At 37.5% G+C, this 25,831-nt stretch overlaps 2 protein-coding genes across 5 annotated transcripts in view; both read left to right on the top strand.

Moving 5' to 3' along the window:
- Positions 1-272: 272 nt before the first annotated feature.
- Positions 273-20,271, top strand: LOC306870575 (A-kinase anchor protein 10, mitochondrial-like). 4 transcript variants are annotated; one of them, XR_013784277.1, is made up of 16 exons: positions 273-501; positions 2,141-2,188; positions 3,179-3,364; positions 7,750-8,313; positions 10,285-10,383; positions 10,660-10,744; positions 13,869-13,992; positions 14,483-14,619; positions 15,555-15,699; positions 15,769-15,939; positions 16,082-16,191; positions 16,576-16,658; positions 16,927-16,979; positions 17,113-17,208; positions 18,500-18,621; positions 19,234-19,734. XR_013784277.1 is itself a non-coding variant. In XM_079417940.1 (15 exons), exons 1-15 carry the CDS (start codon positions 480-482, stop codon positions 18,503-18,505), a joined length of 1,926 nt encoding a protein of 641 aa, XP_079274066.1. In that variant the 5' UTR covers positions 273-479; the 3' UTR covers positions 18,506-20,271. The 4 variants fall into 4 exon arrangements, 2 of the variants coding, with proteins under 2 accessions (XP_079274066.1, XP_079274065.1); XR_013784278.1 differs by having other exon boundaries at positions 16,579-16,658; positions 19,234-19,733; XM_079417940.1 differs by having other exon boundaries at positions 16,579-16,658; positions 18,500-20,271.
- Positions 20,272-20,715: 444 nt separating this feature from the next.
- Positions 20,716-25,831, top strand: part of LOC306869800 (LHFPL tetraspan subfamily member 7 protein-like) — a 140,606-nt gene continuing 135,490 nt past the window's right edge. The window contains exon 1 of the mRNA XM_079416715.1: positions 20,716-21,398. Within this exon, the coding sequence (XP_079272841.1) occupies positions 21,087-21,398 (312 nt within the window). The 5' untranslated portion in view covers positions 20,716-21,086. The remainder of the gene's footprint in view (positions 21,399-25,831) is intronic.

The following is a 25,831-nucleotide window of genomic DNA, read 5'->3' on the forward strand; positions in this document are numbered from 1 at the left end:
TTAATTAAATAATAAATTAGAGTATGTTAGTAGTACGGAATGATAAAGTTGATTTGGCAGTGATTCATATGTAATGCCCATCCTACAACGACTGGAGTGATGCAGGTAAAAATGTTGTTTACAGCAGTCAGAATGTCCCTGCTTGAGATCTCATGTCAATCTATTCTTCAAGAGATATTACACATGATAAATCTGATGTGGCATGGACGGGAATGAAGTCTTTTCATTTGTCAGGCCGTTTCCCATAATTCCAGCAGCAGCGCTGTGCCGCAGACACTCCGGAAGTGAGGCGTTTATTGACAATATGGCGACCGGGCCAGCTGAGAGGGGACTGGACGTTTTTGGGTTTTGCCAGTGACCGCAGATGTGGATGGTCAAAGCGAAAGCTATGCGCGATAGAGTGTTATGAATGAAGGGACTCGGGAGCTGTCGGGATGTTGTCTCTGAGCTGATCCAGTCTTCACAGCGTCAGATTCATCATGTCGTTCTTCAGGCGGAAAGGTAAGGAAGTGCTCCTCTCGAAGATGAAGGGATGTTCGCCGGATACAGTGGGCTTTTCTGGACCGATGCTGAGCTCATGTCCACATGAATGTGACATTAAAACTCTACTATTATTGTTATGGCCATGAAATTGCTCATGCATCGCTGTCGTCTGCACACCGTCCACATTAACTCCAGAGAGATGGGATATTCATGTTTCAAGTGCACGGTTTTTCTTATTTTAGGTTAGCACATGAGAACTTTTTTTCCAATTATAGTCACATGTTGTTGTTAAAATTCATGTTGCTAACTGAAAAATTAAAAATCCCGTTGTGTCTTCGGTGTAATCATTGAGGTAGCACGCATGATGTCATGATGTTTTATAATATGGACTGAAACAAGAATGACTTAAAGAATAATATATAATTCTACTGAATTAACTCGTTTTATTCTTAAAGTTAATAACAGTGGAATTGGTTTGGAATTGTTTTTGACAAGGAAGGGGTTCATTGACTTCTTTGAGCTGATGGTATGCACAAACTATTTTGTGGAAATGCTGTATCCATTATATTTCATTGGACTTAGAGTAATTTTCAACTTTTGTGACTCCAAGGGCACCTTTGTCCAAGACAATATTTGAAGGCTGGCCTATTTAAGCTGATATGTACCTCTGTAATTAATATTATACTAATATGATTGAATTTACTTAATTTTAAGACTTATTGGGGTACCATTGGCAATTAGTTGAGGAAGTTAAGAACCACTCATTTGAGAACATTCTACAGGATTCCCATAGTCATAGAAAACCTGGAAATCTCAGGGAAGTTTAAATTGTGATTTCCAGGCATGTAAAATCTTTGTTGTGGAAATTTCTTAAGAGTAAATATAAAAATCTTTATAAATATATATTAAAAAAATCCTTATCTGGTGAGAATTCACTGGTCAAAATGGGTGGGAATGCTGCTGTCTTTAGATATTTGTACATAAGAAACCATAATAATTAATCTGTAGTTTTGTATCTTTACTGAATAGAGTGATCAATCTCCCAGAATCCTGCCGACATGACACAGACCGTATACATGTATCCTGTGACTTCAGTCAGTGTGCATTAATCAATGTAGCTGCCCTAAGGGAAGGAAGGATGCCGTCTTAGCCCATGCCCTATTTAACAGGATCATCACTTCTCTTTGTTCTTTGTCTGTGTAGTCTTTGTAATATAGTGTATGTTTTCCTCACCCATCAGAGATATGTGGGTTAATGTATGTTATTAGCACAGCAGAGGACTATGAAATGTTTGAAATTATTTAATGCTTGCTACTCATTGTATAGACAAATATCATCCCCACTTCTTGCTTGCACTTCTCTGAATGATGATGGAAATTCTTGTTGTTTTGTGTTTCATGACGCAAGACTGTTTGCCACAGGTGTTTTTTTTTCCACACAAGGCCTCACCCCATGCAAATAATCCAGAAAACATGAAGTGGAAAGAGTAAAAAATGTAGGCTTTACTGGATTAACCCATGCCGTATTGTTTTATTGTTGGGTGTCAAAGAAAGACGGCTACTGTTTTTAAGTGACTCTTGTGCTGCATAAACAGGTGCGTTAGGACAAGAGATGCTGTAAATTATAAATTATATTTCCTATGTTCTTTATCTCATAGCTAAAGGAAAGGAACCTGAGAGACCAGCAGATGCCAAAGCCAGCAAAGGTGAGAGTCCTGTGCTGCTTTACTGTGCTTATGTTACGCTGTTTATATACTGTATTATGAACACTGTATACTGGATATATTCATCCGACTGTGTTTTGTATTCCAGCCTCACTTGTTTTCATGTTGGTCCTTTTTCACCTTAGTAATTTTGGTCAGATTTGTGACGTTGTAGTGAGATGCCATAGAAAATGCTGGAATGTAGAACAGTAGACCAGGTTAATGTGTATCAGGTTATAGTTTTAGTTCCTTGTGACCCTACATGTGGAAATGTCGTGTCTCTAAATGTGAGAGACTAATGGGCCGTTCAAACATAATGCATTTTTGCATTATGCTGTACTGCTTTTAAACATGCGCTAGGTGTTCATGTTTGATTATTGCACTCTTTTACAGCATCTCGCTCATGACACAGTGAAAATGAGTTCAGCTTTTAAAAATGTATCTAGGTCTTGCATGTTTTTTTTATTGTTTAAATGACCATTAAGTCTAGCATGTTTTTGAAATTATTGGAAAATCTCTGCAAAGTAAGGATAACGAATTATGTTATGATTAGATATGATTGCTTCATTTGATTGATGCACACACACACACACACACACACACACACACGTTTCCATGTTTACCATATGTGATGTGCTCTATGTATGTGTGTTAAAATGTAAATAAAAGCCCGATTAATATTGTTATATAATTTTTATATAAAGAGACAGGACAGAAACCTCAGTATTCATTAAAAATGTCTTGTTTAGAAGATTAATCAAAGTCTAATAGGTTTGGAACGACATGTAATGATGACAATTTTCATTTTTCAGTGATCTCTTTAAATGAATAAGTCAGTTGAGGCTTAGGCTAGTTTAGGACATGCTTAGGTGTATTAGCGTGTGGTAAGCATTTCTAACTAAGCTTAGAAGAGCAGGTTTGTAGATTGGAACTGCAGGAAAATATAGAATTCAGTTGTGTATTAATGTTCCTGCTCTGTGTGCTCTTCTCCAGCCCAAGTGTCACCCCACTCCCCCTCTCTTGGCGGCCGTAATCATCATGCTATCCTGGAGGCAGCGGGACCCAGCCATGTGGCCATCAATGCTATCTCAGCCAACATGGACTCCTTTGCCCGCGGCCGCACTGCTATCCTCAAAAAACAGCCGAGCCACATGGAGGCAGCACACTTTGGAGACTTAGGTACACCAGCTATAAATTACACACACTGATTCAAAATGTAGCGTTAACATGTCCAAATGGACGTTTAACTTGTACTAAATGGCTTTTTCCCGTCTACTGATAAAGACTGTAACTGAGACAATTTATTATAAACTGTTTGATCTCAAAGCTGCTGTATTATTTATTTATTTATTTTTTTTTTTACTTAAGGTGGGCTTGGTAGCAGCATTTGATCTAAGACTTATTGTTTTGTGCTGAGCATTTTAAACTACATGTGGTGTGTGTGTGTGTTCATGGTTGAGGGAGAAGGAATTATCACATTAGAGGAGGGATTTTGTGAAGCTGTTACTGAAATGGCTTTTGCAGCGCACTGGCCTGCTGGATTTGTGTGTGAAGTACCGTAATCTCTTAACCTCGTCATAGCTCTGTGATTGGTGAAAACCTGCACAAGCTCCTCCACTTTAACCTGGTTTTACAGAAGACTGTAAATAATTCTATGCCTATTTGTCCGTTTACTTCTCCAAGTGCTACTTTTTCACAAATAGGTCTGTCACATTACATAACATATACTATGATTAGTATATGTAACCATTATTTTTAGTCTGTTTTCCAGGAAAAGAAAGGCTAAATATGTACATTTCAATTGCATTTGTTTTTATTTTCTAAAAGTTGATTTTATCCACTTTCGTTAGTATACTTGCATGTAGACCTTCGTCAAAGACAAAATGTAACTTATCACAAATTAAAGTGAGGCTGTGAAAGATAGATGAGAAAGTTTTCCTTTTTTGATTATACAGCTAACAAAAATGCGTCATTCAAAAAAATCCAGAAGACTTATATTCCCTATAGCCTCGGTGGTCTTAAAACATGGACAAAAAACTATTTTGATTTTAGTGGGCTTGAAATCTCAGCGATTGCCCTACAATGATAAAATCTGTGAAGTTTACAGTAAAAAATGGGAGCTATGGTTGCCAGATTACCATCGTGACAACCTTTCTGATAACACAGATGGTAAAGAGAAAGTTCATTCAAGTAGCTTTTCTACAAGCTGAGGTAAATACTTATAATTAGTATTTAAAAGGTGCAAAGGTTCATACACAAAAAACATGAATTTAATAACACAAGATGTAACAAAGCCCTAATGTACATAATTCAACATAAGTAATACTAAGAAGAAACCTAGTTATTTCAACGATAAGCCATCATATCTGAAGTGTCACACAGAGATTTCTGCAAATATCAGTTTTTCACTTTTCCTTTTCTTTTTCAAAAATGTAAAATTACATGAAATGCCCCATTTCAACTATTATAGTTTTTATTATTCAATATTTTTTTCCAAACTTTAACTAAAAGTACAACGATGATGATATATTGAACTTTATTTATATTTATTTTTGATATTGGGCCATGCTTAGAATGTTTTATCATACTTGGTGTGGAATTCATCTTCAATGTTATCATCTGCCCTGGGATAGAATGTCTTTTATGATATCCTAACCCCTCCTTTTCATTTAAAAAGATATGTAACATTGAACGTTAGTGTTGACAAACCAGTGTTGCAAGGTAAGAAGACAATGCTTCTAACGTCAAATCATAACGTGTTGCCGCCTCCACAAAGGAGGGTAGTTTTTTTTTTTTTTCGTCTCAAGTACCGTCCTTTGCATTTTCTGATACTTGACTGGATCCCTGAGTTCACATTTCAGTAAAGGTTTTAATCAGGCCATCTTCTGGTGTCCTGTGGTGTTGAAAGAGGAAGGTGTGGCCTTTCAAAGCATTTAATGGAGGTCACGGCTGTATTATAAGATTTGTTTTGTGTGTGTGTTTATTTATGGAACAGTCTGTGCTGCTACTGTATATTATAAATGGATGTGTGGGTGTGGTCTGGAGAAGGCATGGGTTTGAAGTAGAGGCATTAAAGGTGCTCTGAGTTCAGTGTTGTATAGCAATTGCTAGTTAGATGCATCATAGATTGCTGTTGTTGATACTTTAGGGGATTTGAACAAACATCTATTCCAAAGCATTAAACATATGCTGATTGGGAATAACAGAATATGGAGACTTCTGATGGGCTCTTTTGACTTTAGACCTGTAAGCAAGCACCTATAGCAACAATCTAGAACTCCCTGGGAACCATAAAACAATGCCTTGGGATTATAGTAGAGAGTTTTGGACAGGCAAGCGGCACTTCATTTTTTTTTTTTTTGTCAAGTCAATTTTTATTGCTATGATTGCTTTGTTTTGTGGTGTTTTTGGTTGTTATTTTTATATTGTTTGTTTTTGTTTTGTTTCATATTTTGTTTTTAACTTGTTTAGCTGATTTGATTTTAATTGGTTATTTTTTTTATCATGTTTTGTTTTCTTGTTTTGTGTTGTTTTGGTTGTTTATTTTTCTGTTATTTATTTGGGGGTTTTGTTTCAAATTTTGCTTTTAGCTGTTTTGATTTTAATGATTTGTTATTGTTTTTATCGGGTTTGTTTTTTCTTGTTTTTGATTATTGGTTATTTTTCAGTTATGTTTTTTTCAGTTTTGTTATACATTTAGACATTTACATTTATTCATTTGGCAGACACTTTTATCCAAAGCGACTTACAATTGGGAATACAAAAAGCGATTCATCTTGAAGAGGCAATCAGACAGAGGAAGTGCTCTTAACACCAAGTCTCAGTCATTGTTCAAATAAGTACAAGCTAGTAAGGGAGGGAGCGAAAGATAGAGGGAAAGAGTGAGTTTTTTTTTTTTTTTTTGAGGTTAGGATGAAGTCAAGTACTGCCGAAAGAGATGAGTTTTCAGTTGTTGCTTGAAGATTGACAGGGATCCGGCATTCCGGATACGGGTGGGAAGATTATTCCACCAGCCAGGAATGGTGAACGAGAATGTTCTGGAGAGTGATTTTGAGCCTCTCTGTGATGGTACCACAAGGCGTCGATCACTAGCAGATCTCAGACTTCTGGAGGGGATGTAGATTCGTAATAGTGAGTGGAAGTAGGAGGGTGCTGAGCCTGTGGTAGTTCTGTATGCAAGCATCAGTGTCTTGAACTTGATGCGAGCTGCCACTGGTAGCCAGTGCAAGGAGATGAAAGAGAGGTGTAACGTGCTCTTTTGGGCTCGTTGAAGATCAGTCGTGCCGCTGGATTCTGAATCATTTGTAGAGGTTTGATTGCGTTTGATGGCAGACCAGCCAGAAGAGCATTGCAGTAGTCCAGTCTAGAAACGACAAGGGCCTGGACAAGAAGTTGTGCAGCATGCTTTGTCAGAAAGGGCCTGATCTTTCTGATGTTGTGTAGTGCAAACCTGCAGGATCGAGCAGTCTTTGCAATGTGCTCTTTGAAGGTCAGCTGGTCATCAAAGATTACACCAAGATTTCTGACCGAAGTTGATGGGGTAATCATTGATGAGCCTAACTGAATCGTGAAGTCATGCTGTAGAGTCGGAGTGGCAGGGAAGACAAGAAGTTCCGTCTTTGCCAGGTTCAGCTGTAGGTGATGTTCTTTCATCCATGCCGAGATGTCCGTTGGGTCATCTGGTTGAAAAGAGAGATAGAGCTGCGTGTCATCGGTGTAGCAGTGATAGGAGAAGCCATGTGCATGAATGATGGGACCCAGCGATGTAGTGTATGTGGAGAAGAGGAGGGGTCCAAGAACCGATCCCTGAGGAACTCCAGTGACCAGTTGATGTGGTTTGGATACCTCCCCTCCCCAGGCCACCCTGAAAGATCTACCGGTGAGATAGGATTCAAACCAGCGAAGTGGAATCCCAGTGATGCCCAGTGATGAGAGGGTAGACAGGAGAATCTGATGATTGACAGTGTCAAAAGCAGCAGAAAGATCCAGTAGAATGAGGACTGATGATTTGGAATCGGCCTTTGCAATTCGCAGGGCTTCAGTGACTGAGAGTAGCGAGAGTAGTAGTCTCTGTTAAATGGCCACTCCTGAAACCTGACTGTTTAGCATCCAGTTTGTTGTACTGTGAAAGAAACCGTGAGAGCTGGTTAAAGACAACTCGTTCGAGTGTTTTCCCTACGAATGGAAGGAGAGAGACAGGTCTGTAGTTTTCTAAAAGAGAAGTGTTTAATGTAGGTTTTTTGATCAGTGGGCTTACCCGAGCCTGCTTGAATGCTGTGGGGAAGATGCCTGTGAGGATAGATGTGTTGATATTTTGTGTCGTGTACATTTTGTTTTATGCTGTGTTGTTTTGTGGTATTTATTGGCTATTTGTTGGGGTTTTTTTTACCCCCCCCCCCCCTTATATAAAAAGGGTGAAATTTAATCAGAATTTCAATACACAAATCCGTTGACTGGTTGTTACCAATCCAAATCTGTGATTGTGTGTTTTTTAGTATGTTGTCTCTGCATTAAGGAAATATGGATTGTAACAATGGGGTTTAAAAAGTGTCTTTGCTTTTCAGGTCGCTCCAGTGTCAACTACCAGGTTCAAGAGACTCGGTCTCGGCTTTCTAAAACCGTAGACCAGATTTTGCGGGACAATGTGGCCATGCCCTATTTCATACAGTCTATGGAGACCCGCTCAGCTGAGCACCTGGTCCGCTTCTGGCTTGAAGCTGAGAGCTTTCGATCCACCAGCTGGTCTAGGGTCAGAGCGCACAGCCTCAATTCAGTCAAACACAGTACCTTGGCTGAGCCTGCGGCTGCCCTGGAATCCCCCGACTCACCAGACTCCCCAAACGACCCCAGCAGACCCTCAACTATGGATGAGGGAGATGAAGAGGACACGTTCTCCTCCCGGACTTCTTCTAGACCTCACACCCCCAGCCCCCAAGACACTAACTCTCATACCGGGGCTCTGATTGGCCACCGGAACTCTGTTAGCTCAGAGGGGGCAGCCTGTCCTGGGACTCCCCACCTGCAGCCCAGCCTAAGATCAGAAACGCCCACCAGACAGCCCTCCTCCAGGACAGGCACTCCAGTTAAAGGCCAGTCTACTAGTGGCCTCTCTGACAAACTTATGAAAAGTGAGTACAAGTTATGGTAGCCTCATTGTTGAAAGTATTTTACTTGTTTGTTTTGACTGTATTACTGCAATTAGTCCTTCCAACTGGTATTTTTAACAAGTGCTGGCTTGGATGATCTCCTGAGTAATTTAGGGTTAAAGTAGCTTCTACTTAAGTAGTAATAACATGTTCTGTGGCGTGCTGTTGATCACCAGAGTAAAAGCAGGAAATGTGTTTACTGTATTGCATTTACAATGTAAAACAGTATTTCGACGCTTGAATTTGTTAAAGCACTTTTAAATGGATAGGCTAATTTGTCTAAATGGTCTTAATGTGGCCCTACTTTATTACATTGCTGAATCTCAATGATTTGTTATCATTGTATAATTCCTTCGCTTTCCAGGTAGTTATGTCGCATTCTTTCCTGGTATCCTGACATGAACACTAGGCAAAACTTAGTGTGAAACTAGTTAAAAGATAAAGCTTTGTCCAGGCAAGGTTAGGTCATTTTATTACACTATTTTCAAGTTTAAGTGAGATGTTTTGCCTATATTTTGTCCTTTAGAAACAAGTATGCCTGATATAGTGGTGCTATAAAAAAAATATAGTAGTAATGGTTGATATTGGATATTTAGATATTTGTATGTTTTTGCACTCTCATGTTCTGTATTTTTACACTTAGATTAGAAACACACTTTTATAATAATTTTATTGTTGTGCACCCTAGTTGCATGTTTTAAATACTAATGATGGTGCATGCTTGCTTCGCTTTCTTTTCAAGTCCATAACGATAAATACTATTTTTTTTTTTAAGTTGTATGCAAATAGAAGAGTTAAAGTTAAACTCTGACCTGCAAATTTTATGTTTGATCAGTATAGCATCTACAGGACCTTTTGGCTGAATTAAGGGGGAAAAAAACTACTTCAAAACTGCATGGTTTGCAGTATTCCTTAGTAATTCCACAAAAACTGTACCTTAAGCTTGAGTTTTTACGAGCATTCCTTTATATCCGTAGGGGTTATTTTGTACTTAAGTTTTTCATGGTTAGTGGCCTTTTACCATTACAACATATTCCTTTCGTATCAGACAATGACTTTTAATATCCATGCGGCATTGGTTTTATAGAGCAGGCTTGGTAAATGATCTCATTTAGCATCTTGGCAGTGGACTACAATGAACAGAAATCAGGAGCTGAGTATTCATTAATGGCTAATACAAAGAAGCTCCAGGCTGTAAAAGCAGTGAATGGAAAAAGTCAGTTGAGCCGAAAGACATCAAATCAGCTTAGAAGGGGAGTCAGATCCTATCAGCCCGTGGCTTCTGCTGCGAGAGCCTTCGGTGTCTGAAAAAAGAACAAGTCTTTGTCCACTTCATTGCATTTTATAAGGCTGTCTCTGGCTTTTCTCAGCATCTAAAAATGAATTTTATGAAAAGCACTTCAACATTTAAACATGCTCTGATGAGATTCCTCATCTCACAGACCCCCATTAAACTCAAACACTTTCAACATGGTCTTTAAACATACTACTAATGATGGCGGATTGTCAACCATAATTCAAATAAATCATTGACCTTATCTAGTCATTTCATAAATATAGTTACTAAATACTGTTTTTAGTTTTAGTTTTTCTGGTGTCTCAAGCACACTGCATACAAGCATACTGACAAGCTCTTCAGTATGAAATATGTGCCCATCCTGTATTTAAGTTTGATATTTATTTTTAACAAAGAGTAGGTGTTAGATTTGTCCCTAGGCCTTTGCTCTAATTGTACTTGTCGTTTGATTGATTAATAGTGACTCTTAAGCACACTTGAGGCTTTGATGAATAGCCATGGCTGAAATGTGAATTATTACACTTCTGTAAGTCTGTGAAGAGGGATGTTGAATATGATAAAGGTGTTTGCTTTGGATTGAGTCTGATTTGTCCTTGATCTTTATCCTGTGTATCCTATTTTCAATTTCCTTATATACAGATTTTTCTCATTTCTAGGTATAGAGAGGGATGCCGTTAACATTTTCACTAAGTACATATCTCCAGATGCTGCTAGGCCGATTCCCATTACTGAACAGATACGCAACGACATTGTGGGTAAGAAAATTCCTTATCACAATGACCTCTCTGTTTAGACTGCTGAAGATGTACTCCAGTGTTTTGTTTGTTTTTTCTCTGTTTGAACAAGATAATTATATTTATAGGAGATACTGGGTGATTAGGAAATGAGGGCCAGGTTTTATGGATTTATCTTCAGGAAGTTTGTTGTCATTACATACCTTATTTCAGTTTTTAAGTACATTTTTTTTGTTAAATATCTTAAAAATTACTGGATGGAATAGAGTAAACAAAACAGTTTTTTTCTTTTGCTAGCGAAAATCTGTGGGGAAGACGGACAAGTGGACCCAAACTGCTTTGTCATTGCACAATCTGTTGTGTTCTCCATCATCGAACAACAGTAAGTAGTTAATTTCACTCTCAGTGTTTGTCCTTCACAAATATTGCTCTCATATCATATCTGGAAAGTTGTACATTTATTAGTTTTTATTCTTTACATCCTATGTACTCAAGAAACAGACTGTATAAACATGCAGAGAGATGTCTCATTAAGCATTTTTAAAATAATAAGTGAAGTATAATTTTAGCTTAAAGAGGTCATATGATGCGATTTCAAGTTTTGCTTGCTCTTTGGAGTGTTACAAGCTGTTTGTGCATAGATTAGATCCCTGAAGTTACAAAGACTAAAGTCTCAAAACCAAAGAGATATTCTTTATAAAAGTTTAGACTCGACCATGCCCACTTAAAATGGCTCCTTCAAACACTCCCCCACATGTCTACGTCACGATGTGGGGAGATTTTCATAATACCGCCCTATTCGCACGAGATTAGTATTACCTGGTGACCTCTAGTCATTTGTAATATTTTGCCGAACACCGAGGTCCTGTGATAATATTAGTCCCGTGCGAATCGGCATCTGAAAATAATGTTTCTTGAACTTTAAACCACATAAACACATTGCATTACACCAAATACACAAAATAATGTTCTTTTTAGCAACGTCATATGACCCCTGTAAGAGTTTGACAGTTATGCGTGTGCACTTGGCGACCCGAGCGTGAGCAAGAGCTCAACACGTTTCGTTCATACGGAAGTCATCGGCATCGCTGCAGTACTTGCTTGAGAAGAATGTCTCAAAAGATATGTGTTTTTGGATGTGAGGAAAAGATAACCTTATTCAGTGTTTTGTGAACAGTGGATGCAATTTGTTTTTCTGGGGCAGCAACAGAGTTTCACAAACGTGTTTGTTTGTTCCCATCATTTCGTTGACAAATGTTTTATAACAAGATACATTCTGACACTGGATTTGCACATCGTTTGATACAAAAAGATGAAGCAGTCCCAGCGATAAAGATCTCCGTCATGACTAGGAGCTGCTGTAAAACTGCATCAAATATCTGTGATTTTTGCCAATCGGCCTGTAAGTGCTTGTGACTCTTCAGCTCCGCCCATGGCTCGCCTCCAGGAGCTCGGCTGTTTTCGGAGAGAATCGTAAGCTGTATCTTTCTTTTAAAAACCTGATTAAACTGAAGACTCTTCGGAGATGTGAATGATGCAATACTACAGGTACTGAAGATTAACATGAGATTGGCTGAAACTGTGTGTTATGTCCTCTTTAACCTAGTCAAGTTGCCTTTATTTTATAATACTTACAGCACAGATTTAAGCAGCAGGAAATAACGTCCATGGTGCAAACGGAATCGTTTCTGCTGTGGCGCAGCTCCAAGAGAAAACGGTAAACGGTCGTTGTTCAGTTGAAGTCATTTGTATCCGAAAACCTTGGCTGTTGACATGCTGCCTTGCTGCTTTTCAGCCAATGACTTCGCAGGCAGCGTTTGTTCACGAAGGTCATGAAACTGATATCGGACATGCTTCTGAGACAGCTTAACGGTTCAATGATATAGAACAATATAGAACGAGCTTTGGTGATAACTACGCGGATATTTAATTACTTAATACTGATTTCTCGCTAGAAATAACTTCAGACGCCATCTTTATTTTGCTCAACCACACAGGATTGTGGGTATCAAGGCAGCGAAGGATATATCTATTCTGCCTTTAAATATTGACCAAATGAAGGGATCTCAGGAGGCAGGAAGTAAGGCTAACATTGGATTCAACATGTCTTGATGCCTTCCTTCCTTGAAATGTGTCTTCCAAAAAGGCTGCATTTTCCAGTTTTGGATACAGCCGTCAGTTCAGCGTTGGTTCCGCTCAGACACGCTTATTCTGTCTAGTCATATTGAGAAAAAAAAAAAGTTAAAGTTGTATTGTCGGGAACACACTTGTCCCAGAGCAATCTGGTCTTTATTTAGAACATGCTTGTTCTTAAAGCTGTAGTTGAATTGGAAACATGTTTTTCTTTAGTCTATCTGGTGTTATTGAGAACATGTTGCTTAAGTTTTAAGGTATTGGCAATATATTCATTAGGTCATCTGTTGAAGGCAACATGCTTGTTGCTACAGGTTATGTAGGTTTTGCCAACATATTTGTTTTGGTCATTGGTTAAGGGCAACATCCTTGTTGCTTAAGGCTTTGAGATTTTTCTATCAGTTTGTATTGGGGGATATCAGCATATGGTTTTGTTTTGGGGGGGGTTGTCGCTGCTCTCCCTGCTCTCATCCATGCTAGGCTGCATGGATGCGCAGGGAGTTCTTGCCCAGAACAGAACCATAACACCAATCCAAATTGTATGCTAATTGTCTTATCATCTTTGACGGTCCTGACAGAAATGAAAATGTGTAAATAACTGTCATTATTTACTCGCCCTCGTGTCGTTCCAAATCCGTAAGACCTTTGTTCATCTTTGGAACACAAATGAAGATATTTTTGATGAAATCCGGGAGCCCTCTGACCCTCTATAGACCACAAGAGGAGTCATACCATGGTTAAGGCATAGAAACATTGTAAGGAAATTGTTTAAATAGTCCATGTGACATCAGTGATTCATCCGTAAGTTTATGAAGCTACGAGAATACATGATATTCTCAATAAAGGCAGCGGAGACTGACCCACAAGAGAAGAAATCGTTGAATAAAGTTATTTTTGTTTTCTTTGCACACAAAGTATTCTCGTAGCTTCATAACATTACGGTTGAACACTGATGTCACATGGACTGTTTTAACAAAGTCCTTACTACCTTTCTGGGCCTTGAATGTGTCAGTTGCATTTCTGTCTATGCAGTATCTGAGAGCTCTCGAATTTCATCAAAAATATCTTAATTTGTGTTCCGAAGATGAAAGATATGATGGTGATGAATTTAATGACAGAATTTTCTTTTTTGGGTGAACTATCCCTTTAATTGATTTTGTATACAGGTCAGGGGGCATGGATTGTTATTTTGCATAATTATGCTATTGAATTCCATTTGTATGTTTTTTTTTTTTTTTTAAATTAATCATGCAAAATTGACACAATACATTGACAGGGCTTATGTTTCCTCTCTATTAATTTGAAATGTATTTGTTTATCTAGCCTCTTCTCTTTCTGTAATTACATGGAAATGTCTGGCACCTGTTTTACAGGCACTTTAGTGAGTTTTTGCGGAGCCATTATTTCTGTAAATACCAGATTGAGGTGCTGACCAGTGGCTCTGTGTTCCTGGCGGACATCCTGTTTTGCGAGTCAGCCCTCTTCTACTTCTCTGAGGTGAGGGCACTCACTTCAGCCTCTGTTTAAAAGGAAATTACAGCATTAACACAATTTTAAATATGGTTGTACAGTACATTTACATCTTAATTTGTATAACCCAAATTTTCCTGTAGATGATCTTTCTGATATGCACTTTCAATTATATAAGTATAGATGTTGAATTATATATAATGTTCTTTACTTATTAAATGTGCTTTAAAATTGGATTTAAGTGTTTTATGTGCCCAGATATTATGTGTCCAGTTAGAACACACACACTTTCAAGTTGAATTTATCTTAAATTTATGCATAGAGCTGTATAAGCACATGAAATATGCTGAGCTTGACAATCTGCCCAAAACCTGTTTCTAAATGGCAGAATGCACCAAAAGTGCATGTGTGCGTATAAATTGATGGATTTCTGATCCAAGTACATTTGAAGTGCCAAGGGATTATAAAGTAGGATTGAAACCTAATTCAAAGTGTGTGTGTGTCTCTGTCAATATAGTACATGGAGAAGGAGGATGCAATGAATGTGCTGCAGTTCTGGCTGGCTGCAGAAAACTTTCAAGATCAGTTGGCTGCCAAGAAAGGCCAGTACGACGGACAGGAAGCCCAGAATGATGCCATGATTCTCTATGACAAGTATGTCCTATATTTCAGTCTACTATTAGGGATGGATCAGGATGGGCAACTAAACAACTAGTCATCTAATTATCACCCCCCCTCCCCTGATTAACTCATTAGGAAATTAAGGTGTGAAGTGGTGTTGCTATAAATACAATGGATTAATAGACTTCTGTCGACCTCTGAAAATTACATTTATAGCCATTTTGTGTTGTGTAAAATATTTTTTATTTTTTCAGTAAATATCGTTAAACTTAAAAATTAAAATTAGTCTCAATGTCTAAAATATAGCCTAAAATTACCCTGCTTGTTTTTTTTTCTACACTAACATTCAAATGGAGTTGGTCTTCTCTCTTATGCTCACCAAGGATGCATTTGTGTGATCAAAAACAGTAATACTGTGAAATATCATTACAATTTAGAACAACTTTAATTTAATGTATGGTTAACAAATTTTAAAATGTATTTTATTCCTATTATGTCAAAGCTGAATTTTCAGCAGCCATTACTCCAATCTTAGTGTCGCATGATCCTTCAGAAATCTTTCTGATCTAGCTGATTTGCTGCACAAGAAGCATATTTTATTGGGGAGAAAAAAAACAAAAACAGCTTCTTAATATTTTTGGCAGAACATTTCTTTTCAGGATGCTTTAATGAATAAAAACATGAAAAGAACAGCATTTGTTTAAAATAGTACTCTTTTGTAACATTTATAAATCTTTTTACTGACACTTTCAATCAATTTAATGCATATTTGTTGAAAACATAACTCTAAATCAGCATTTTTATACAGAGCTTCCTTGTTGCTGACTAGTCATTCAGGCAAACCATAGGCCTGTTGATTTTGACAGTATGCAATTATGCACATGCCTCTCTAGTGTTTAAGATGTGGCAACAGCATAGCCATTACTTTCGGTAGACAGAAGATATGACGGTTCATGTGATCTGCTTAGGTATTTTTCACTCCAAGCCACAAATCCGTTGGGTTTTGGTGACTCTGTACGGATGGAGATTGAATCCAATATCTGTCGAGAAGGTGGACCTCTCCCAGATTGCTTCAACACTCCACTAAGACAGGCCTGGACCACCATGGAGAAGGTGGGTTATGTTGCCACAAAAGTTGGTATTAGGAAGAAAAGTCCCTCTGAAGTTTTCTTGTTTTCTCAGGTTTACATGCCAGGCTTTCTGTCAAGCAACCTTTACTATAAGTATTTGAGCGACCTTATCAACTCCGTACGGGTGGATGAGTTTACTGGAGGATATGCCAACACTCCGAGCCAGGGCTGGACCCCAGAGGTCGACCGCAACTCAAGCATCACAGAAGGGTCACAAGCCCAGGTGATTGACTGGTTTGATAGTCTCCCCAAAAGCTACATTGCACTTGTTTTTCATAATAATATAAGTATTCTTCAAGAATATGGTTGCAAGTATGGCTAACTTTGTCCTGATCTTCTCAAAATGTTTTCAACTTCAATTGCAGCAAGGTACTAAAAAAGCCGCTGTCAAGATCCTGAAGAACTTTGATGAGGCGATAACGGTGGATATCGCCAGTCTGGACCCTGAGTCTCTCTACCAGAGACCATATGCTGGGTGAGTCAGGGGTTGAAACCTTCATGCTGCACTTCCTTCCCATCATGGGACCTCTGATTGGTATAACATGAACATCTATGATGTTCAACAAAAAGGATGGTTCAAGGCCATCACTACATTAAACATTCGTTTGATCATGGATATGTTTTTAGGCCTTGCATAGTTGAACAATTTATACATCAAAGTAATATTTTTTTTTCTCACTGGCTGACAGTGAAAATACCTACGTTTTCTGGCACATAAAAAGTCAGCTAAAAATATTATGTAAAACATTTTTGTGGTCTGCCTGGGCCAGTAGAAAAAGATTATTATTGTTGAAGCCTGGTAGTGTGCACAAAACACTGGATTCAGATCCAGATTCAGCTTTTTTTGCTTTCATCTCAGAAGAATGACCTTTGGGAAGGTGAATGAGCTGGGCCAGTTCATCAGAGAGGCTGAGCCAGAGCCAGATGTGAAGAAATCCAAGGGTAGGACACACACACACACACACACTTGCTCTTGAGAAGTTTTTTCTCCGCTCTCTCACTGACACACACTTGTTTTGTATTGTGCGAGTTGGCTCTAGTAATGACTTATGCTGAAGTGTTCTTGATGTCCTCAGTTTGAGTGCAGAGAGTGTGTTGCCATGGCGATAAGTAGCTGGTGATGTGGGGTGATTGTATTGAAGAGCGGTGAAAAGCAAGATTCACTGCTCTGTCCAGCTCACTCGCTCTTAATTTATTTCCTTTCTATCAGGGTCCATGTTTTCTCAAGCAATGAAGAAATGGGTGCAAGGAAACTCAGATGAGGTGTGCACCTGCTTATTTCATTCAAATTACATGTCATCTTTTCTAATGTCTTTTTATTAAGTGGAAATAGATTTAAGCTGGTTATATCTCATGATATGTACTTTTCTTTTTCTTTTTTTTTTTGGTGTGCCAGGCACAAGAAGAGATGGCATGGAAGATTGCAAAAATGATCGTCAATGATGTCATGCAGCAGGGACACCAGGGAAGCCCTGAAGTGAAGGCAACAAAAGTACATCTTATTTTATCTTTGCATTCATAAAGATTTGTTTCTTGAACTTCACCCAAAAATGAAAATTCTGTCATTTATTCAAGTTGTTCCAAACCCAGACTTAGTTTCTTCTATGGAAAACAAAGACAATTCCTCAGAATTTTTATGGTTGTCTTTTTTTATAGTGACACACCGAAATTTGGTCTTATCAAATTACCAATTTGTTTGAATTTAGCTGAAAACCAGAAATTAATTTTCAGTTATTCATTTTTTAATTGTATTTGGCCAATTGCATAATTCAACCTGGTATACTGTTCTGTTCTCAGGTAATTAAATTAGTGAAAGTGAAGTGACGTGTGGCCAAGTATGGTGACTCGTACTGGGAATTTGTGCTCTGCATTTAACCCATTAAAGTACACACACACCATTTATGCTGCGGCACCCGGGGAGAAGTTGGGGGTTCGGTGCCTTGCTCAAGTCGTGGTATTGAGGGTGGAAAGAGCGCTGGGCATTCTCTCCCCCTATCTACAATCCCTGCCAGACCTGAGGCTCAAACCCGCGACCTTTGGGTTACAAGCCCAACTCTCTGTCCATTAGGCCACAACTGCCCATTTTTACATTTTTTTTTTTTTTTTTTTTTTTTTTTTTTTTTTTTTTTTTAGTTGTAGAAAAATTATATATATATATATATATATATATATATATAAAAAAAGACAAATTTACAAAAGGCACAATCACCAAAAGAAAACAAAAAAAACATTTTAGAAGCAGACCATACAAGTCTTTTGAAGACATACAATAGCTTTGTGTGAGGAACGACTCTACAATGGAATTCATGTTAATTATAGTGAGTCATAGTGAGTTGTGACATTTTGTTTATTACACTTTAATGAATTGTAAGATAATAAACATAAGATTTTAAAATGGTTAACCAGTTGAGTCACTATTTCATGCCCACATAATTATTGATGTGGACATGAAAAGCTGTGTAAGTGGTATGACTGTACAAAACAGTATCCCTTTGATTTTAGTTATGTTTGAACTTATTTTAGCCATGCAATAAATGGGATAATATACATTCTATCAGTTGTTATCACCTGACCGGGATTATTTTGCGATAACCAGTTCCTTAGAAGAAAGTTATGCAGGTTTGGAAGAAGATGAGGTTGAGAAAACTATGACAGAATTTTATTATTGGGTGAACTAACACTAAGCATTTATTATGTAGCGGCACTGGGATTAGTAGTCAATTTAAACTTATTTTAGAATGACAGGAAGGTGTGCAGAATCTGACCTGTTCTGTTTTCATCAGCTATGACCCTCTCGTTAAGTGTGGAAGCAGCTCCTACCCTTCCTCCTGTCGCCCTCTGCATAATGACTGGAGAAGCAAACGACCTGATGACGAACACAGAGCTGAACTGCATTAACATATCAGTGAGGACTTTGAAAGAGGCATTCCATGACTTCCTGCATGTGTTTGTGTGTGAGAGCGTGAGTGTTTAGATATGCACACTAATAGCCAAAATATGTTTTCCGTATGATCCACCCCAACATTTCTAGCGCTCAGAAGGAATTCTGTTTATTATTTGAAGAGGAGTGAAATGAGTAAGGCATGAATAAACCCGTAAACAGAAGCGAGAGCTATCGCACAGCAGTCGAACAGAACAAAGTTTCAGAAAAGGACTGAATGAACACTGACACACAAATTTCAGAACGTACCTGCTGTTGGGTTTAGCTGTTACCATGTCGGCCAACAAGAAGTGCACGGGAATCTGAACGGGAACTACAATGTGGCTGTGACTTAAATATTTCCCTCCTCATCTTAATTCTTATCTCATACTTCTTTTATCTTTCTTTTTCATTCACTTTTTTTAAAGAGTGGCTATGAAGTGCTTAGGCCTTTTTTTTTTAAATAATAATAATCAGAAAAACAGAAATGCATAACTCCCCAAGGTGGCTATGTACAGTTTTATTTACAGATTTACGGTATGCCATGGTGGATGTAAGTCAGCCAGTGTCAGAGACTGTTCTGTCCCTCTCTCATAGAGCTGAAGTGACTGATGCTACAGTTCAAACTGGAATGGGATCTAATGAACTCGGGCTTGGAAAATGTTCCCTGGTTGCAGAACTCCCTCTAGAACCCTGTCCAGATCTGATTCTAGACTGTAGAGATATACAAGCTGAACTGCTAGGGCAATGTTTATCCCCGTTCTGTATAAATGTGGATTCCTGGTTTGCCGCCATATATTAATGTTAGTTCTTTTTATGGTGATTGTCTTCTTTTTTTTTCTTCTTCTTCTTTTTTTTTTTTTGTATTATATATCAAACTCTGTCTAAGCAAATCTCAATGATGACTGTTCCTTTTGAAACGTGTACTTGTCTTGGACATGAAGTTATTGCTTTGGACCTCATTGAGATGTGGACGAGAAACAGGAAAAAGACTTTTGGTACTATGTACCACTAATATGTTTTCTGACATATATGTGTACTTAATCTATAATATATTTAAATGTGTTTGATTTAAATGCATATATTGTTGAAACGTCTCTTGACGCAGTATTTGTGTGTTGTTTTTGTTCATGGGTCCGATTGAACAAAGCGTTACCTGTGTAGGCAGAATATTATTGATTTGCACTTTCAAATTGGATTTGTGCTAACATATTGAGCATAACTCAAAATGAATTCCAACAAAATAAGAATCCTATAAAACAGAAAAAAAGAATGTTATTAAAATAAAAAGCTTTCACAATTTAAGTTGAGTAGACGAGGTAAAGGTTCTCATTGGCATGTTAGTTTTGGAGGGACTACCAATTTTTTCATTTGTTTGTAGTATGCACGTTTTTTAAATATTTCACATTCAATTATTAATTAATCTTTCAGTCGTTCATGTTTTAAGTATTTTAAAGCATTTGAAAGAAATTGCATTCATGTTCGCTCGCAAAAACATTAAAATATATTATACAATTAATATACATTGAAATGATTGAAATATAACTTTTTCTTCAATCTCGATATATATATTTTTAACATCAATGTGTCCCTTTAGGTGGTTTATAGTCAGTGAAATATGTTGAGCATAACTAGAAAAAAAAAAATATATATATATATTACAGAAATTTCCATGATGCTTGTGCTCTGTGATGCTCAATATTTGTTCAATATTTGTTTCCATTCTCATACACAAGTGAAGGATAAATCACCAGCAGAGGACGCTTTCACACTGAATATGCTTCAGAATCCACATACGAGATAAACTCAAATATAAATTACTGTATTGTTTTATTGTTTATATCATTTTATTGTTTACGTTTTTGTACATTTGGGTTGCTGGATTATACTTGTTCATCTTATATTCAATGTGCTTTTATCGGTGTGTATGTTGATCAGTTTAGGCAAGAGAACGAAACGCAGGGCATGAAAACTATAATGATGGCATGAGTTTATTATATGATTGAGGCTTTGAAAAAAAAATCTGTGTGATTCAGATTTTCATGAATCAAAATCTCGTCTGAACACCTTGGCAGTGGCGGTGACGCCCACATCCATGTGACTGTGGCAGGCGTGCAGCGCAGGAAGTTTGAGCTGCGACTCAGAGCTGAGGAAGATGAGGATGAGGGTGGTGGTGATGATATGTGGGCTGTGAGTAACGCAAACAGAGCGGATTCAGATCTTACTAAACAGTGAGCACCTGCTGGTGGCAGTTCTGGGTGTGACAGTTGTCTTTTGTCCTCCACCTGCTTCCTCTCAGATGAATTAGCTGGAATATCCTCTCTATTGAACTGGATCGTGCTGGAATTACGTTTAATTGAAAAGTTAGGCGTGCTTATGCTCTCAGCGGTAACTCATGTGTTTTTGGTGCTCATCTAATGTTTGTCCTCCAGTGAGTGAGCGCGCTCCAGATGCACTCGCTGTTTGATCGGAATTGGAAAGGGCTGGGAATCGATCTGTCTCCGGTCTCGCTGCCCCACGCTGCCGTGAGGATGTTCAGCTGTGTCGGGTGTTTTTGGGTGCTCCTGTCCTCCGCCCTAGTCGCGATTTGCAGTTTCAGTTTCATCTCGCCCGCATGGATAGTGAAGGACCATCTGAAAAACAAGGACTCCGTGAGTTTTGGGCTCCTGTGGCACTGCTCCGAGTCTCAGGATCATATGTACAGATGTTACACCTTCGCCGGGCTGGGCAAATTTCAAGAGATTCCTTCAAGCTCTTGGCAGGTAGGCTGGATATGGATATCTATGGTAAACGCGCTAACTCATAACGGTATGAAATGTATTAGCTATAAAAATTGAGGATACCACAACTTTTGAATAAAACGTAGCCTGACCTGCAGAATTAATACAGCATCAGTCTTGTATGGCTCCTGCACAAGCTACAGTACATAGGGGAACTTTTCTGTCTTAAAGAACATTATTTTATTTAAACATATTTTAGTTTTTAAGAATGGATTGAAACAGATGAATGTATTTATACTTATTATTAGCCTACTTGTTCTATCCTATTTTTGAAAAGTTGAAATGTTAGATTTTAATGTTGTTCTTCATTCAGATATTTTAAATTCCCCTTAAAAAGTGTTAACATCAAGGAAATGCAATGTTGCATTTTTAAACTAAACAACCTTGTATTTCTTCCATTGGCATTCAATAATAATGGCATTCAACCATAATGCCAAGCATTTTAGTTGAGTTTCTCTAAAGCTTTTGTATGAGAGGAGCACCTCTTTGCCAAGACAGAATAGTGAAAGTTTGAACATCATAATGTCATTTTGAGGTTGTTGTTTTTTTAGCATCATGAGAGTAGCTTTAACCCATCTGTATTTGAAAATATAAATTAGAAAGAATGGATATATTTTAGTTTTTATACATTGGAAGTTATTTGACAGCCATTCTCTTGAAGGCAATCTCAAAAATTGAAACAATTGACATAATAATCTCACACAATATCAAGAATCCACATCATCATACATACCAAATTAGATTATACCTCTTGCTTGGTTTGTCAAGTCTATATTGAGATCTTTATTCTAGGACATGTAATGAATGTTTTAACAAAGACAAAATCATAGTGTGAAATTTTTCCCTTTGAAAGCTTTTCCTTTTGTCCCAATTGAATAATCACCCTTATTGCTTTATACACTATTGCTTTGAGAAAACTTGGATTGTGAAAGTAAAATATATAATCACATGGCATTGATGGCTCTTGGCACGTTCCTTGTTTAAGATGGGGGGAAAGAAGAGCAAACATTGCTTATCTCAGTGCAGGACATAGTAGTTTTGCTCATTTGACATGCATAGGTCTATTCTTAGCAGCAAAGTGCATCAGTCGTTTTCAATAATTCAAAGCTCATAAAACAAGAGTCAAAATAGGACCATCCCAGTTAGCGACGATCAGTCCTACTGGTAAAAATGAAAACCGTTTTGCATAGCCTGTTGAAATTTCCTTTTGCAGTTTACAACCTTTTCAATTTTAAAAGTTATCTGGTGTGTCTTAAAACTGGGTCACTTGAAAAAGTCCATCCATTGACAAAGGGGACTATGTCAAATAAGGCTCAAGATTTTTGCAGAGGTTAGTCAGACACTTGAGAGTATGTGTTTAGCAGTCTTTATCAGACTGTCCTCACTAATGTTTGTAAATTCAGAGCTGATTTGTCCTTGGAGAACATCTGCCTGTAGCAGCTTCATCAGAGTCTTTTCACTGCACCCACTGCTTCTGTGCAACTAGCTATATGACCATTATAATAGCAAACATATCATATTACTTTCACTTTTATATAAAATGCCCAAGAGATTGTCTTTTATTTCACACTTTTATCTTAATTTATTGTCTTCGGTTCATTTTGACCCGTTTTCAGGAATAAAACAAAACACAGCATACAATATAAATACCACATTGCTTTTGATATTGAAACCAGGCTTTGTCACACTGTCAGGATATCGAAACAAACACATTTAACAAAATCCTTTTAAACAACTGTTTTAAGTGTTTCGCTTGAATTTGACCATTCACTCTTTTTAACTTATGAATCAATTTGACTTTGCATTTAGTAAGAATTTGCCCCTCGCATGTACTGTTTTCCATGCTAGGGATGATAAGGTTAAAGGTCACCTGGAGTAAAAGGCCCCTAGGATGTAATTATATCCTTAACTACCTGGCAACAAAAACACTAGAGCTCTTTTCTAAACACCTGTAGTACTGAAACAGATTGTTTTGCATAAATGGGAAATGTGGATTTACTGTGATGGGTGTGCAAGGTGGGCTCATATTGACAGCTCTTGACATAATGGAGATTTATCTGTGAAACACGTGTGAGCTAAAACCGTAGCTCTGTACAGTGTTCATTTTGTTAATTGAACACAAAGTTATGAAATATGTCAAAGAAAAGAGGACACCCATTCGCTAAAGTCGTGCCCTGATGTTTTAGTTTTTTTTAATATTTGTTTTTACTCCAGCTGTGGTTTACCATCAATATTCAGTTACTTTTTTTTGTCATGGAAGGAGGTGTTTAGACCTGTTGTATTCTGTTCATGATTTCCAATAAGGATCACATTTCTTAGGAGAGTATCTTAAAAATAAATGTTCCAAAAATGGGTTTTTACATGTCATGGAAGAACCATTTTGGGTTCGCCAAAGAATCTTTTAGTGAACAGTTCCTAAAAAAAAACATTTTTTTAGTGTGATTTTAAATAATCTACTTCATTATAAAGAACATTTTATAAAATAGAAAGATTCCATGGATGTAAAAGGTTCTTCAAGGAATCAAAGAATGAAAGGAATTAAGGAATTTAAGAGAGTAAGGCAACAGTTGTGTTGTCCGTAAACAACCCATTGAAAGGAAAAATCACAAATGATCCTCTAATATCTCAGCTGATGCTTCTAAACAGCTAAAAGATAAATGCAGAGCAGTAAATGGAGGTTTAACAGAGATCTCTGTAAGGTGATGTGCTTGGATTTAAGTAAAAGGACATTTTAAGAGTTAAATTATAGAATATTTTGAATGCTTTGCAGAGGTTTTCCATTGACTTCAATTGTTTTTAAATTAAGCTACATTTCTACCCTGCCTCTAAAAATACATCTTACACAAACCTCTCCATGGTATTAAATTTTAATTGGTACATAATTTTTTTCAGTTGTCCCAGAAGGACATGTATAAAGTCCATAGTAATGTAGTTTAGCATCTGCAATGCCCTGTTTTCAACAGATCTTTTTCATTTCAGATAATACAGAACAGAGTAGTCTTCCTCTTGTTCCCTTAATACCCTAAAGCTCTCTCTCTCCCCATTTTCTCTGAAGCACAAGCAACCTTGTGTCTTATGATTTATGTATGGATAAAAAAATAGCATTTGAAAGGAGATATTAATAAATTGCATTTCTTTGATTTGTAGAAGAATTTGAAGGGCGGAGGATAAAGATGTTCTGTCCATACTCAAGGATTACAGAAGGAAAGAAAGGAATGGATTTGGGAGCTTCTGCTAAATGCTTCAGTACATAACAGAGTGTACTCAGCTCTGACTGCTGAATCATTTATTTATGATCATTGTTAGCACTGCCATCTTTGTTGTTTTGGAAGTGAAGGGTTTGATAATGTTTCTGAGTAAGCTATAAAATGCTCATCTTTAAAGTTGATGGGCATAAGTACGTTTTCAGTGTTAAAATACTTTCTCCTCTCAGTTTAATGTGCTGAGACAACTGTAAGTAAGTCATTAAGTCTACTGTAAGTAGATTGATTCCTCAAAGAGCATAAACACTGTGGCTCTGTGCTGCTTTGAACATTGAGTATCTTTGAGTGTTTGGTTGACTTCTGAATTAACCAATGGTGTGAGTTTGGACACTGCTTGTTTGGACCAATGGCAGGATCTGGAGCCTCCTGTAAGCCTTTTTAGGAAAAATAGTAGTAGTTATTGATATTACACACCTAATTGTCTCTGCACTTTAAATGTTTATTAACATAGAAAATGATTTGTTGATGAAGATCTGTTGAAGCCATAAGCGGCGATTATCGCCGGGGTTCAAGCACCAATGACTCATGTGGCCAAAATGATTAGAACACTAGTATTTTCACTAATATTTCATTTCAAAAATTGGTTTTAAGTCAGTTATGTGTATCTTTTGCTGTAGTGTGTCGGTAGGAAATTTTAAACATAAATTTTGTCATTAATTGTAATAATCCAGTAAGATTTTTGTTTGCACAAGGAATCTAACAACAGCCAGTGCTCCAAACAGAGATCTGATCTGATCATCATCCTGTCTGTCTGGAATGACGTAAAGAAACAGAACAAACTGAGACAGACTGAATCCAGAAGAACCAGGGCAATGTCTCCAAGATGCCTCAAGAAATCTAAATGCAAAGCTACCTGAAAAACTATGCACAAGTGCACCAAGGGCAAACGCTACTTTAAACGCAAAGGATGCTCACACCAAATGTTGATTTTAATTTAGTTAATTGATAAAGAAAATCTATTTATGACATTATTTTTGACAGCATCCTCATTTTGCAGCATTTTTACACGAGTGCCTAAAACTTTTAACAGTACTGTAGCTTTGCAGGTAGGTTTCTTGAAGCATCTAGGAGACGTTGCCACAGTCCAAATATCCCAATAGCCATTGGCTTCCAGAAAATACCATAGAAGTTCATGTCTGTTGGGATGTTTGG

This window comes from Barbus barbus (genome assembly GCF_936440315.1).
Source record: "Barbus barbus genome assembly, chromosome: 5".
NCBI lineage: Eukaryota > Metazoa > Chordata > Actinopteri > Cypriniformes > Cyprinidae > Barbus > Barbus barbus.